Here is a 16,240-nt window from a genome sequence, read left to right on the forward strand (position 1 = left end):
AATGTAACATGGGCGCTTTATTATCTCAGCAACAGGATAATGATCCATAGTCTCTTGGCAGTGATGATCTCTTGGTTCCTTTTCTCTGACAAATCGATAGTCTTTGTCCCGGTAAAGACCTCAAACCTGTTGAAAGATCTGTCCTGACCAGAACAGATAACTACAAGTTTGTTGGAGGAGAAAGAAGCTGTGAGCCAAAGCTGCTTCTTGTTTGACCTTTTGATGCTCAGAAAGTGAGTTTGGAAACACAAACAGGCTTTTGTTGTTGTCCACAGGCCCTGTTGGGTAAGCAGAGACACGCGTCTGAGTCTGAACGGGAGCGTCTGGAGCACAGGGTGCTGCAGATAGAAGCGGACCAGGAAGCCGTGCTGACGGCTTTGGGTGAAGAACTGGACGCTGCCTGCCGCATCCTGGCTAAAAACGAAGACAAACTACAAGTATTTGCTGTCATTCCATTATTATTCTTTTAACGTTGCCATGAATCTGCTTTTAGTTTAAGGATCTTTATCGTTCTGCCTCCATAATCCTAGTAAATATCCTGCTAGAATTTGACTCCCTCATGCTTGGAGGCTGAAGCCTTTCGGTCCAAACGTCTCAGAAGCCAGATAAGAAACAAACCAACTGCTTCCTTGTAAACTTTCTGCTCTCTGCCTCTTTGTCAGTTTTGGGGAAAGCAGGTCTTTGTAGGTGATAGACCTGGTGAGAGAAAGGCTCTTTGAGGGATCTGCTGTGCTGCTTTGCACACGGAGAGCATCACTGTCCATTCAGGAAATCACATCAGATTGTTTGTTACAGATGGTTTTGGACAGATGGTCAGATGTGCATCTACTTCTTAAAGTTTGTTAACCCTTTTTAATCATCCACATGTCAGTTTAGAGTCGCCCCTCTGATCTGATAATGTCCTATAAATCTTCTGCTTCTTACAGAAGTTTGATCTCCAAAACAATAAAAGAGCCTTCCTTCCCCTCCTACTTTACAATACGACCACATCTTCTCGTTGGTGAAGTTTACCTCGAGCCATTCACACACTCCTGCTGCTGCCGCTTCAGGCTAATTAACCCCGTCTGCTCTTATCTGCTCTTATAGATTTCTCAATCTGCTCCGGCGGTGATGCGGTCAGACATGCGAGTCTTACCTCATCTGTAATCTGTCATGTTGAGAAGAAGTCAAACTTGCCAGTGATTGGTTTAATGAGGGGGATCATTAACAGATAAAGGGCATTATTAGGAGGCCGTGTCTCCATTGCAGCTCCTGCCTTTGTCTCCTTCTGCGGAAACTCATAAAAATACTAGTTTGAATAAAACCATTACTTTAGGGATTGGTCCTAAGTTATTAGCTCCTTTTCTGTCCGATAGTTAATGCTGTTAATATTTGATATATTTATGAAATTTTGCTTCTTTCTGGATTTTTTGTCATTGCCAACTAATGCAAGCAGTTGATGCCTTGCAAAGCTGTGCTGCAGCTTCTGCTGGAAAATGAGCCAATCCAATCCTGATATCCAGATCCAATCCCGACATCCAGATCCAATCCTGATATCCAGGTCCAATCCTGATATCCAGATCCAATCCCGATATCCAGATCCAATCCTGATATCCAGATCCAATCCCGATATCCAGATCCAATCCCGATATCCAGATCCAATCCCGATATCCAGATCCAATCCCGATATCCAGATCCAATCCCGATATCCAGATCCAATCCTGATATTCAGATCAAATCCTGATATCCAGATCCAATCCTGATATCCAGATCCAATCCTGATATTCAGATCCAATCCTGATATCCAGATCCAATCCTGATAACCAGATCCAATCCTGATATCCAGATCCAATCCTGATATCCAGATCGTATCCTGATGTTCAGATCCAATCCCGACATCCAGATCCAATCCCGATATCCAATCCCGATATCCAGATCCAATCCCGATATCCAGATCCAATCCCGATATCCAGATCCAATCCCGACATCCAGATCCAATCCCGACATCCAGATCCAATCCCGATATCCAGATCCAATCCCGATATCCAGATCCAATCCTGACATCCAGATCCAATCCCGACATCCAGATCCAATCCCGATATCCAGATCCAATCCCGATATCCAGATCCAATCCCGATATCCAGATCCAATCCTGACATCCAGATCCAATCCCGACATCCAGATCCATCCAGATCCAATCCCGACATCCAGATCCAATCCCGACATCCAGATCCAATCCCGACATCCAGATCCATCCAGATCCAATCCCGACATCCAGATCCAATCCCGACATCCAGATCCAATCCCGATGTCCAATCCTGATATCCAGATCCAATCCCGATATCCAGATCCAATCCCGATATCCAGATCCAATCCCGACATCCAGATCCAATCCCGACATCCAGATCCAATCCCGATATCCAATCCCGATATCCAGATCCAATCCCGATATCCAGATCCAATCCTGACATCCAGATCCAATCCCGACATCCAGATCCAATCCCGATATCCAGATCCAATCCCGACATCCAGATCCAATCCCGATATCCAGATCCAATCCCGATATCCAGATCCAATCCCGATATCCAGATCCAATCCCGATATCCAGATCCAATCCTGACATCCAGATCTAATCCCGACATCCAGATCCATCCAGATCCAATCCTGACATCCAGATCCAATCCCGACATCCAGATCCAATCCCGACATCCAGATCCAATCCCGACATCCAGATCCAATCCCGACATCCAGATCCAATCCCGATATCCAGATCCAATCCCGATATCCAGATCCAATCCTGACATCCAGATCCAATCCCGACATCCAGATCCAATCCCGACATCCAGATCCAAAGGTCACAGGTTTTGCACATTGAGCCCAAAAACGGTTGTAGATACTTGGATAGCAACGCGTAAATTGGAGACTTTGGAACACAGAAGCCCAAAGTACGGCTTTATGCGCGTATAGATAGACTTGGTGCTTGGCCGCATGTTGCTGAAGGCGGTATTAACGTAGCTTAAGAATGAACTCAGCTGTCTGTAATGTCACAAAGAACAAAGTGCAAACCAGAGAGGCTGCAGAGGCAGTGGAGCTCTGATTCTGGAATCCCTCAGCTTCCATGTTCCATTCACGTGTTTGGGTCATGATGACCATCTCATGTGAGAAGCTAATGAGGAACACAGCCAGTTACCGAAATTAACAGGATCCTTCACGCGTCTGTGGCTGCAGAGCAAGAAGTGAAACAGCCTCTCCAATGAGACCCATAAAGCAATGCCACTGTGATTATTGCGTATCTGTCTTTTTGCGTTAGGAGAGTGTGTCTGTCTGTGTCATCTTGTGTGTCTGTCTGTGTCAGCAGTCATTAAGAGCTGGCAGTCAGTTTGCATTACTGAAGCTGACAGGCTCGTCTGGGTGGAATGGCTACACGGTCCCAGAGCTCATTGTTATGAAACCCACTGCCTGTTAGAAAAGGTGTGTGCGCACCTGTGCATGTGTGTGTGCTTTTCAGCACCATCATGCCAATGTAAGCTGGCACAAACTGCCGCTCAAAATAAAGTTGTTTTTTTTTTATTCTCCCCGTGTCCACGTTTGTATCCACCTTTCTGCGGTTTTCACCTCCGCTTCTCTCGTAAAGCTGACAGTCATGGGATGCAGATTTTCAAATGAGCTGAAATGATTCTGTGGTGCAGTGCAGACTTTTAAAAAGCAGGACTGTGGACAGAGTGATAACAAAGAAACTTTCATTTCTCTCTGTGCTGCTGCTCTAACAGGCAATCTACCAGAGACCTGGATTAGTGAAAGATCCCCACCGCTGGTTAGCAGAGACAAAGGTATTTACATTCCATGACTTATGGTTTCTTCCTGTAGCTTTATCCTAATCCACTGCATAATGCGAAACACACCAACGCTCATCTTTTTTTGTTTGCTGCTAGTTTGCCTTTTCTCTGATTATTGACCAGCTGGTTGCACAGATCTGACTCTGTGCTTGTTTAGAAACACAAACTGCGATAAGTCACTTTATACCAACAGTAACATCATGGCATGAAAGCCATCGCTTCCTCACATCAGCATCTGAGTCCCTCGCCATGACGTCCACAGCACGTTTAGACATTTTGATTCATTTGAGCTGGAGCATCATTTCATCTACTGAGACAGCAGAGCAGCTCTTCATGAAATGTGAGACAATCGGCTTTCAGTGTCGTGGATTTATAATTCACGAGTCAAATGATGTTCAAATAAAAGCTCAACATCTCTGAAGAAAAATACAAAAGGCTATAAAATCCCTTTGCAGCTTCAGTGCAACAGAGCTAGCAGACGTCATCATTTATATCAGACCTGTTTTTTCTTACTACTCATTTGAACTTAGTATGATGCATTCAATGAAAAAGGAAAATCTGTTTTTTTTTTAAGATATTCTTTCGAGTTTTTTAAAATAATGTTTTCCAGTGTTTTTCAAAATATCTTTTTGTTTTTGTGAATTTTTTTTGCTTTGGTAAAAAAAAAATTGTAAAAACAATTTTTTTATTTTAAATTTTTTTCCCCCTGGTTTTAGAATTTTTTTGTGGTGTTTTTTTTTGAGAAAACGTTATGTCATGTGTGTTTTTTTTTAAATATATTTTTGTTGCAGTGTATTTAGGGGGACTATTTTATAAATATTATTTTTTGTGTGTTTTTCCCACCTAAATTGATTGTTTTTTCTTACATTTTTTTTCCTGCTGTTTTTCGAAATAATTTTTTCCATGGTACCGACCGACCGACCGACCGACCGACATGTCATCCTAGCAGCCATAGTTTCCACATGTTTTTAGTTCTCATCTTGTTTCCATTCTGGCCTTTTCACAGTAAACAAGTTGAACTCCATCCGAGCAAACAAATTTAGTTTAGTTCTAAAGACCAGAACAATCTGATCCAATAAGTCATCAATCATTCATCTGCTGTGTTCTACGGTAACCTGTCCTCTCATTTTTTGCTTAACCGACCAGACTAAGCTGCGCTGGCTGTGTGAAGAAGTGCGAGAGCACGACGCCAAAGCCCAGCGCTGGAAGAAGCAGCACCAACAGACCAAAGATCAGCTGAAAGCCCTGCGGCAGAGCCGGGACTCGGAACAGGCCGTTCTCCTGCAGCGCCTGCACCAGCAGGAGAAGCTGCTGGAGGCGCTTGGCGCTGAAAAGAAAGGTGGTGTTTCATGAGGAAGACACGGTGAAGTTTCTGCACATACAACCTGTCGTTTAAAACCACATGAGTTCAAATTAGGCACAGACAGCACAGACCAAGACTAGAAAACAATAAATCCACTGACCAAATGAATCAAGTAGAGCCCAAAGTTTTTATAGAATAGTGGATTTTTTTAGAGTGCATGTTTATTTTCTTAGGGCTGATATTTGGCTTTTAGAAAATCATCGAGGTGCCTATTTAATTTGAACTGGTTAGCCCCTCTAGCTTCCACTTAAAAGCACTTTATCGGTAAATGTTTTCTGTGTGAGACGCCGGCTGTTTACTATCCTTCAAAGCTGGTCCTGTGCTCCCTGTTAGCTCCTCTAAAATGATTCTGCACTGCACGTGTAGATAAGACCGGGATTCGAGAACCTTCCACAGCTTTCATGCAGCGATAGGACAGAGTGCGAGTCAGCAAAGATAGCAGAAGGTTACTATTACTGTCTGTGCTGCTGCTCTTAAAGTTCAATGTGGACTTGAAGGGAAGACACTCTGAAAGTTAGTTCCTCTGGGAGAAACAGCGTTCTTGAGGGTTTCAGTGAGGAGTTTTTGTCGTTTGTCGGGGCGGCAGCCTTAAAAGGTCTTAGATCTAATGAAACTAAAACAAGTCTCGTCTTAAGTTCTGGTGAATGGGTGTTACATGTTTTTCTCATCAACGCCATGGGACTTTTTCACCGAAAAAAAAGTAACATTCGAAGATGACCTGTGCCAGAAAGTCATGAATTGGTTGTAAATCGCTTCACCTCAGCTAGCTAATAAGCTAATGGTCGTCATGGCAGCAAAAAGGGAAAGTGCTAATTCACGAAGAAATGCCACCAAAAAAAGGGATTAGTTAGTGGTTGAAACCAGTTTGTAGAAATATCTATGAAGCGAACTGCACAGTTAAAACTTGGAAAAATAGATTATCAAGTCAGTCACATCAAAGTCGAAGCTCTTGTCAGCGAAGTACCAAAAGAGAATAAAATAAATCTCTTTAGGTTTAAGGTACTTTTTAGAGGCCATGTCCTAAAACAGTGTTTTTCAACCTTTTCTGAGCCACGGCACACTTTAACCTTAAAAAAAAATCCCGCGGCACACCAGCATCCAAAAATTAAAAAGAAAAAAGGAGAAACTCATAGTCTGTATTGATCTACAGCCCCTCCGCAATCTCACATGCATTTTTGAGATAATTGTTGCAGAAAAAGCTGAAAACTGCAGCTGTTTTTTCTAAAAGATGCAATAAAAGATAAGTTAGAAGATTTAAAAACAGTTTGATGTGTGTTCGTTAGTTTCAAGACGTTTAACAACAGATCTCCGTATGCGCTGTCACTCTCACAACCCAATGCATCATGGGAGATGTAGTGCATAAAACGGCCGGAGATTGCTTTTCGGAGCTTCATTGTTTTGTTCACTTGTTCCACGGTCTGATACCGGATTCTGTGGAAAGCTACACCGCTAAAGACGAGCTTTAGCTGCTATTTTTTTTAGAACTGAGCGACTTTATGAGCTAAATCGGGACAAGGAAGTGAAGACTTTAACCACTTCTGATTTGTCAGACTGATGACATGTGATTAAGCCTTCAAGAATGATTGGTGGAGACAGTTAAAGGGACGGGACGTTTCCAAAATACAGCCGAAGGTGCAGCTGAATTGCGGTACCTTATCAAAATGTCTTTAATAAAATAAAATAAACGCAAAGAAAAAGTTTTTTATGATCTTTTATATTCCTAACTCCTCAGTGTTTTATCAGGGCCTGTTTGGATGAACAGAGAGCTGAAATCATGGAGATGGAAAATGTTTTTAGATCAGTTAATGAGGGCAATTTCCCACGGCACACTTGACCATCTCTCACGGCACACTAGTGTGCCGCGGCACACTGGTTGAAAAACACTGTCCTAAAATATGATATGTCAGCATTGAGATAGAGATGTACAGATTCCTGGTGTTTGTTTCTATCTGTTTAGGTTTTATGTTTATCCTCTCAGAGTAGAGACATGAATCTTCAAACAAAAACGTACAAATCAGTGTGTCACCAGTGAAGTGTTGTGTTGCGGTTACATTGTTGTTTGAAGTGATCCATCGTTGGCCACACATCGTTATCTTTAAAGCTAACAGGGATCTGTAAACATTTAATTAAAACTGAGGTTTTTGTTTCAGAGCTGCTGGAAAAGAGTCGCAGGAAAGAAGAAGAAACGAGAAGCCTCCAGGTCAGCGCCGTCTCTTTATTAAGAGGGCTTCAGTACTGTCACACTATACAATCTCAGTTTGCTGCTGCTCTTTTATTCCTACTCACTTAAATTTCCCTTATTTGAGGAGACAATTTTTGTTTGTCTCAAACTGTTTTTCTTTTTTAAATGTTCAAATAGTTTGCGGTGCTGCAGGAAGCTGGATTCTGTGCCCCGGACATTACCGAGCACTAATGGGCTGACAGACTCTTCCTGCCTCGCTCGGAAAAGTATCTAATTACTGTAGACACCGAGCCTTGCTTTTTCAAAGCCTCATAAGGCCTGCCGTCTGTATTTGAATGCAGCTGCACTTGGCAGGCCACCCACACACCTTTTCTGGTGTGGACTGGCCACGGGCATCTCACACACACTTTGTTTCTGCATCAAACAGCAAAGCTCACAAATAAATGATCTAATCTCTCCAAGCAGTGCGTGTTTTGATCTGCGGTTGCACGATAGCGCTCGTCAAAGCCGGTTGGCCCTCTGAGACGCTGCCCAGCGTTTAGCCGTTTCAAGAGGAGGAGAGGAAACGACGGATTTGGCGCAAATAGGAGGAAAACGAGGGACTGAAAATGAGTTAAAGGGAAGCGAGGGATGAACGGATGTGAAAAAAAGTTCCCCTGTTAGGAACCGTCAGCGTTTCACACGCCGGGGGAAAGAGGCAGGTGTGCGTTTTGAGTGGCAGATGAGAGGCAAAGCATCGCATATGCATCACTGGAGAGGGAACATCAGTCAGACGCTGGCCCGACCACAAGAGTATTTGGTCTTTGTGAGCATCGCTTTGCATGATAACAAGCAGACTTTTTTCCTCCTCTTTTCCTTTACCTGATATGTGTTTCTGTTTTCTAAACCTAACTCGATCATAACTTTAAGTGTCATTGAGTTTTATGCTTTTATACACATGTGATGTCATATTCCTGTGTTTTGATGTTTCTTTTAGGATCGGGTTTGGCATCTGGAGAAGGTAAGGCTTCATGTTTAGGGGAAAAACATTTTGTCTTCTTTTTACAGTTTTGTCATTTTATTTAATTGTGTTTCGAAAAAAGGCCAAGAGGTTTGATTCTTTTGGTCAAACCGATAGACTGTAAATGATAACTGGACTGAGCGACCCTGCCAAAGCCCCAGAGACTTCTATAGAGGAAAAGACAGCTATGAATCAGCCATTCTATTGGTCAGAATAACCAATCTGTCACAAGAACAGGCAGGCGGCTGAATCCAGCTGCAGCAAGTTTTATTAGCTCAGCTAAAAGTCCACAAAGCTAAATCAGGGTCAGGCAGGCAGGGGTCGATAACAGGCATAGGTTCATCAGAGGAGAGACAGGGTAATCAGGATCCAGGCAAGAGTCAGGGCAGGCAAACAGAAGATCAGCTCCAAATAACGAGAGTCAGGTGTGTGGCATCCAGGAAGTGTGCGCTGGGGTTGCTGGGAGATGTAGTGTGTTTACAACTCTGGAGACAATTCCCGCCGGTGACCAGAGGGGGAGACGGAGCTCTGTCGTCTGACACATTCTTACTCTGAAAACTTTTTTTTTTTTAACATATTCTTGATATATCCTTTATTTTTTCTGAGGTGCAAGTGATTCAAATTGTAAACTGGCCAATCAGATGCCCCCCCCCCCCCGCGTCCATTTGACAGATTTCGTGTAGCCTTCTTTTAAGTGGTAGGGCTGTGGCCTTCCAACAAGCTCACTTCTGATTGGCAAAAAGTGGTTGTCATAGAAATGGGGTTGCATCAGCGGTGAAATCACAATTTATTGACAATTTCTGGTTCTAACATGGCGATGTCTACATGGCAAAAAAAAAGGCGACTGAATGGGCTCAAGTTCGTTGGCGCTGGAAGTGTTATGCCACACTCACTCAGTCCAGTACTCGTTGACTGCATAGTCAATGGTCAAAACATCATCACAGCATGTTTAACACCAAGGACTGAGCTGTATTGACAGTAATTGATCTCCTGGTCTTCAATCTTTATACCCACCACTGTTCTTAATCAACCCTTTTTATCCTAAAAGAAGGAAAAACAACCACTTTAATGTAATGCTTCAACCTTAAATTAACCAGGAATGAAAAATGAAAAGAAATACTTCATATCACCTCCAGTTCACACTTTTTTCTGCTTGCTGCGCCTACATAGTGGAGAGAGGCGCTGACCCGTGTTCACTTATCCATTTGACTGGTGTGTCCATGTGGCTCACAGTGCTGCAGCCAGTGGGATGCCTCCATAACAGCCGGCTCTGTTTATGCCCAAACGCTTCATCTGGATAAAAACAGGAAAGCTATTAAAACGCTCTGCCGCTGAAGTCACTTTGTGATTAAAGGTTATACTGAATGTTTCAGAACAGAAACCCGTGAGGCAGCATGGCATCATCTGTGTTGACTCTCACACATTTCAAAAACCCCATTAACCAGAGAAGACGCCACGTTCGCAACATTGGCGTTTGAAGAGCAGCAGAGTTTAGATTCCAGTGAAACGTCAAAGAAAAACGGATAAATATGTCTTTTTAGGTGCTAAAAGGGTAAACTATGGCAAACCACATTTTATGTATTAATTGAAGTACTGTAATTATACATTTCCAGCCAGAGCACTCAAACCAATGTCATCTAAGAAATACAAGTCCTGACAATTTCTAAGTTTAGCTTACATAAAAGTAAATTCCATTACCTTGAACTTTATGTGATATTTTATTTAGCTATGAGGAAAGAGATTAAGATTAACTAACAGAATCATCAGACGGTCAATAGGAAAAACAGTGAGCCAATTACCTTATTTAAGGCGATATGTGCACCGTATACGCGATCAAAAAGTTATTCATGGGTGGTGCATGCGTGAAAAGTACCTTAGACATACGTGGAACAGTCGTGGAAAACCTCAAACTTGCATCCCGCAAAAGTCACGCACAATTGCTTAAGATTTACATGATAGTTTCATATATAATACGTAAATTTTGTAGAAACTGCGTAGTACTCAACAATCTTCGACGGGCATCTATGCAAATTGACGAACGCGAGAAACACGCATGAATTACGTAAATCGCACATGAATCACAAAGACCGAAATTTCATTTGAGAAAAAAGCGCAAAATGTACTTAGAGGCCCCTTTTAAAAGTTTTTTTTTTTTTTGCTTGCTTTCAGTGAACATGTCATGAAAATCACTTCTTTTTTTTTTTTACTTTGCTGTACATAAATAAATAAAAAAACATCATACAGTTTATCAACCCATAAGAACTCAGACCCAATATTCCTTAGAAATAAAATCATGTAGAATATACCACAAACTAAGTGGAGCACAGAACATCTCTCTGATGTTTTTCTGTTAAACTGATGTCTCCATGTGTTCCTCAGGGTTATATACAGTACTACTAAATCAAGTGTTAAGAAAAACTCATAAATGGCACCATCAATCTATATAGTATCATTCCAGAAGCAAAGCAGCAGTAGAATTCCTATATGTGTACTCCAAATCAAATGCTAGTGCTGTAAAAGACAACCTTGTCAATAAAAATGTTCATTTGGGATCAAAATGACCTCTTTGTCTAACTAGATTCAGTGTTGGTTTCACTGTAGCTCTGCCCCTTCACCGACAGTTTAAGACGATAAAACAACCAAAACACTGACTTATTTATTTGTTTTTGTCACTGGTACAGTTTTAAAAAGTACAACAGTCCTACACTGAAACAATATTTTACCATATTAAAGTGTAAGACTACTACAAAATACAAAATATTATATCAAAATAGTATTTAAACTCATCCAGGATCCCAGAACCCACCGACATTATTTCCATGAACCTGCACTCAGGTACATTCTATCACTTTATCTAAAATGGTACGTTGGATAAACAGGACAACTGCAACACGTTTCCACTAAAGCAGAGGCTTTAGGATTATTCTTTTTTTGCACCTGACCTACTTTTCTGAAATGGAATTTGCTCTCTTTTCAACAGAACCATTATTTCTGCATTTATTTTAATAACAACTGTCGTGGAAAATAAATAAAAAACATGTCAAAAGCCTTTTTGACTTTCCAGATGTGAAAAGATGTCTTTTCTGACATCTGCTTTGCTAAAGGTGCAAAAGTTACAATGAGCTTTCAAAATAAAAGAACACAAGCTATTAACAAACAAATGTGACAAAGAATTGTTTTCTACTACGCGTTTACACGTTGTTTAGATGGTTTAGATGGGGTACAGACAACTATGTGAAGACAAATTACTTCTTTTCGTTGAATGTATTTTCCAGCGCTGGTTAATATTTCAGAAGTTCTGCAGGGCTCTAAAAAAAAAAAACAAACGAGCACAATTGTATGTTAATGCTCATCATTCGGTTTCCAAAGACGGAACACAATTTTTATGCAAAGTGTTAGACTCCACACTCTGTCATGGAGGAGGACATTAATAATGGAGGACAGTACGTGGATCAGTTTTCGCTTTAGGCCCCGGTTCCTCTGTTCGTGCCGTCATCATCTGTGTTAATATAAAGGTGTCAGTCAGCTCTTCAGAGCAGCCGGAGCCTGCAGACATCTGATCCAGCTGCGCAGCTGTCATAAGCCATCATGCCTTCACATCAGCTTAAAAGGACGGAGAGCAACGTCTCGTTTCTCTACACTTCATTGATTTTTGTTTTTCTTCCTTTGCTTCTCATTCTTTCATCGTTTTTTTGCTGGTTAGATAGGAGAACTGCTGACGTGGAAGTAGCTGCAGAGAACTGAACTGCAGTGTAGCCCTAAAGTTTCCCTACACACTTGCCTTCCATTCGATCCTTTTCCTGGTTGCATCGCTATCATTATCCGCACTGACGAGCACCACCAAAATTCCGTTTTCATTTTGACACCTTTGTTCTTGTGGTTTTCAGCAAACCAGACAAACCCTGGATCATCTGGAGACGTTACCAGAGGACAACCTTCTGTTGGAACATTTCAAAGACTTGGAGGTGGGTTCACAGTAGAGGTGTTCCGATCCAATCGGGATTAGGGAATTTTTATGATAGGATTTTTTTTGATCGTGTATTTGAAGCTTCTCATTTGAAAGAAATGCCCGGAGCACGACGTTTTATCGTTGTAAAGCATGGCACAATAGGAAACCAATTTGAGCCGTAAGCGCACAGAAACAGTTTGGTAAAGTTAGCTCTACCGCGGCCGTGTTGCAGCGATAGGAGGAAATGTATGTATTTTTTAAAATCCTGTTAAAGTGCTTCATACATAGAGATGATGATGATTGTTGAAGTTACTGAACAGAAGTTCAATGTTCAAGTGTGAAATGAAAAGAAGGTTACCAAATTAAAAAAAACAGAAAACTTGGATCTCTTTATTAAAATTGTTCTTTTTTTATGTCACAAAAGTTTCTTAAAATCAAAGGACTTCTGATAAATGTGATGAAGACATCGGAAGGGCTTGTTGTCTGGTTGCGCCTTGACGGGCATTTGTGGTGTGTTCAGGCGTCGCAGCAGCAGAAGGAGATCGTGGAGGAGCGCTACTCCAAGCACAAGGAGGTGGTCAGGGATCTGCAGCAGCAGCTGGATGAGTCCAAACGGCGAATGCAGGAATATAAAGTATGAAGGAGCATTTCTAAAAGCTGACAGGAAGCTGTTCTTCCAGACTGTTTCTGTTACCTCTAATAATTGCTCTGCTTGTTTAAAAACTGCAGCGGCTCCGATAACGGGAGTCTGACTTTGAAAGCCATTTATGAGTCGAGCTCACCCACACAGTTGTCAGTGTGCTCCGCACCTAATTTGCAACTTGTATGAATAAATGAATAATTTCACGTGGGGTAATGTATCATAGATGGCCAGAGAGAGAACAAGTGTGAGCTCAAACAACACTAGAATATTACCAGACTGTTAATTGATGTAAAGCAATTATGTTCTTTGCTGCAAAGCAGCCATGGGAACCATTAAGACGTCACCTCTGACGGCTGATTGCCATCGGCGCTGTGCAACCTCGTCGGAACAGTCGTGGAGTCACTTTTCAGTCATTCTGATGAGCCTGCTGCTTTGCAGAGCCACTCTGTCCAGAGGTTGCATCAGCGGAACAGCTGTCGACTACTCGAGGTTCCTTTGACAGGAACGCAGATCGAAGGAGTTTCCATCCAGGTTTCACTTTGATCTGTGAAAGCTTTGGCCTGAGTCTTCCAGAGGCTTTCCAGGAAGATTTCAAAAGTATTTGGAGATAACTGTTGCAAAGAACACTTCAGGATAAGTTACGCTCTTAAAGATCCACTCCGATCATCCTTTGATCTTCTTTAAAAAGCGTTCTAAGTGGTCGTTTAATTGAAATGATGTCGTTCTTAGCCAAAATCTGTGTTGTTTTCTAGAACCTAGTCTCTGCAGGAGCTCATTAGAAGTTTGCCTCTGAGTTGTGGACTGTAGGCGTGGAGCACCCCCCTTTCCATCATCCTTTTGTTTACACACTCTCCAGCTAACTTACAGCCCCTCACACCCCCAACCTAACATCATCTGTACAAGTAAAATGGCGAGCAGCGTCGGAAGCTGTCCAGTTTGGAGCCAGATTCAAACTCAGACGAGGAAAACAAAAACGTTCATGGATCTAGTCGTCTAAAAGTGGATGCATCAAAGCAGGGAGCTTGTGGCCCCGCCCAGCGTATTTCCTACATCACAAATAATCGATATTTTTTTTTTTCATCTGCTCCTGATTCACAATGATTTAAATGAGGAAATACTCAGAAATGCAATTTTTGAGCATAAATTTCCTCATAAATGTCCCCCCACCATCAGAAAAACCCACAAGAACATGTTCAAAACACCAAAAACGTGATTTTCAGAGGAGATAAAGAGGAGATTTCACAGAGGAGATAAAGGACCAATGGAATTGCAGAGCTTTACTTTCCTTCTGTTGCTTTATTACATAAAAAACAAGTAGAAATGGAAAAGTTGGTGTAACCCTTGTGCTATCCTTGGCACTGGGAGTGGGGTCATCTGGACCCACTAGACAGTGCGCTAAACCGATTACATGAAATCTTTCCACCTTTATCCACCTTTGTCATGGTAGGAATAACACGTCAATGTAAGGGTGGGGTCATCTAAGATAGCACAAGGGTTAAGATGATCTCCAGCTGTGACCAGTCTGCTGTCTTATGATGACTAAGCAGAAAATGCAAAATACCTGTCGCTCAGTTATTTATTTATTGATTTCTTTCATTTTGAAGGAAGAGAAGTTGGACGCCACCTCCAGGAGCCTGAGACTGGCTGCTCTGTCGTCCTCCATCAAAAGCCCCGGCACCTTCCTGAGCAGTTCGCTGAGATCCGACTCTCATTAGGAGGCGATTTCCCGCATTTAACTCATCTCCAGCGCGAGGAGCCGAGGGCAGCCGCCACGCCGCGATGGTAAACCAACTCCAGCTGTGAGGCAGGGCGATGCGGAATTCATGCAGCGCGCTTTTACATTCTGCATAAGAGCGTCTTGTTAGCTCATTTATCACCATAAAGTTATAAGAAAATAGACTTTCAGGTGGTGCCTTTTCTGTGGCAGCTAAAGATGTCGCCAACAGCCCCTTTGCTGAAGCAGCTCCTTCTAAAATTGAAAAGGGACTCATCCGACATGCTAAAGACAGCATCTATTTATTTTTTAAACATCTGTCAGCTTGCTGCAGTACCTCAGGAACACTCAAAGACCCAAACGAGACCGGATCCGTCCAAAAACCAAACTGTGACCTGGGATTTTTATGTGATTTCTAAGCACTTTTATGGAATGTTTTTAAAATGTCTAACACTAAAGTAGTCCCACTGTTTTACCTACAGTTTACATCTGCAATCGAACCAATATATCTGTGCTAAACTGTTTTCTAAATGTAAATGTTCAACACAAAGGTGCCTAATAAACCCTGCAGTTGTTTTCTAATGTCATTTTTTATTTTGTTCTTATGTGAAACTTTTTAACGTTTTGAAAGTTTTTTTTTGTTTAATGCAGTAAATGACTGTTTTAAAAGAGAAACCAAAATGTTTTCTTTATGTAACTTTATTGAAAAGTGCACTGCAAATAAATATGCATTCAGCTAAACATGTACGCTTTGTGATTAATTCATGAAAAATACACCCTGCATGTTTTCTTATCTATGAGCTGCTGTTGGTTTATTTACCTTCCAACACATGAATGCAAACAAAAAGCAAGTCGACTGTTTTATATTTGCTTTTTATTGCTTATTTTTCATTCATTTCATTTTCACTTTTTCCCTTGACCTTAAATAATTACCAAATAAGAAAAACCCTCTGTTTGGCAAAGTATGTTTTTTATTCAAACAAAATGGCACATTTAACACTTGTGCTATCCTAGGCACTTTAACATTGGGAGTTGGGTCATCTAGACCCACTAGACAGTGCTCTGAACCTTTTTTCTTGAATGATTTGTGATCTTCACTGGTGTCCATGGATTACATGAAATCTTTCCACCTTTATCCACCTTTGTCATGGTAGGGAGAACACGTCAATGTAAGGGTGGGGTGGGGTCATCTAAGATAGCACAAGGGTTAATATTTCAGATCAAAGTCCATAACCAATTTTTTATTTAGACCAATTTTTTTCAGGTTTTAGATGTAATACAAATGTAATGACAATGCTGTTATTTTTGCATTTTGTCTGTAAACTGAATATGCAGCAGTGATTTCCATGTTTGATAATGTGCAGTTGATGCAGCTGTCCCTCCTGTCCCGCTGCCAGAATGACCTCCGCCCCCCTCCCCTCCTGGCACTGCATGCGAGAAACCATGGTGCTTCCATCAATTCCATGTACGTGTGTGAACCTTTGATGAATCACCTGAACACAGGCAGTGGCTGTTGGGTTGCTGTGGTGGTACGCACACTCCCGAAGGGGCTGTGAATGCGCAGAAGCAGGAAG

The 16,240-nt window shown here is 41.8% G+C and overlaps 1 protein-coding gene across 8 annotated transcripts in view; it reads left to right on the forward strand.

Moving 5' to 3' along the window:
• Window positions 1–15,411, forward strand: part of cep128 (centrosomal protein 128) — a 38,034-nt gene extending 22,623 nt beyond the window's left edge. For 5 of the 8 annotated variants that reach the window (XM_020714502.3, XM_011491481.4, XM_011491480.4 and 2 more), the window contains 8 exons: window positions 276–437; window positions 3,750–3,809; window positions 4,962–5,154; window positions 7,329–7,378; window positions 8,337–8,360; window positions 12,248–12,325; window positions 12,830–12,943; window positions 14,557–15,411. In XM_020714502.3, the coding sequence (XP_020570161.2) occupies window positions 276–437; window positions 3,750–3,809; window positions 4,962–5,154; window positions 7,329–7,378; window positions 8,337–8,360; window positions 12,248–12,325; window positions 12,830–12,943; window positions 14,557–14,667 (792 nt within the window). In that variant the 3' untranslated portion in view covers window positions 14,668–15,411. Of the gene's footprint in view, window positions 1–275; window positions 438–3,749; window positions 3,810–4,961; window positions 5,155–7,328; window positions 7,379–7,537; window positions 7,819–8,336; window positions 8,361–12,247; window positions 12,326–12,829; window positions 12,944–14,556 lie in introns of those variants that run through there. The other 3 variants (XM_004083536.5, XM_078943149.1, XM_078943151.1) reach the window with 2 other exon arrangements.
• Window positions 15,412–16,240: the final 829 nt, after the last annotated feature.

This window comes from Oryzias latipes, chromosome 24, assembly GCF_053564925.1.
Source record: "Oryzias latipes strain Hd-rR chromosome 24, Olatipes_Hd-rR_3.1".
Taxonomy (NCBI): domain Eukaryota; kingdom Metazoa; phylum Chordata; class Actinopteri; order Beloniformes; family Adrianichthyidae; genus Oryzias; species Oryzias latipes.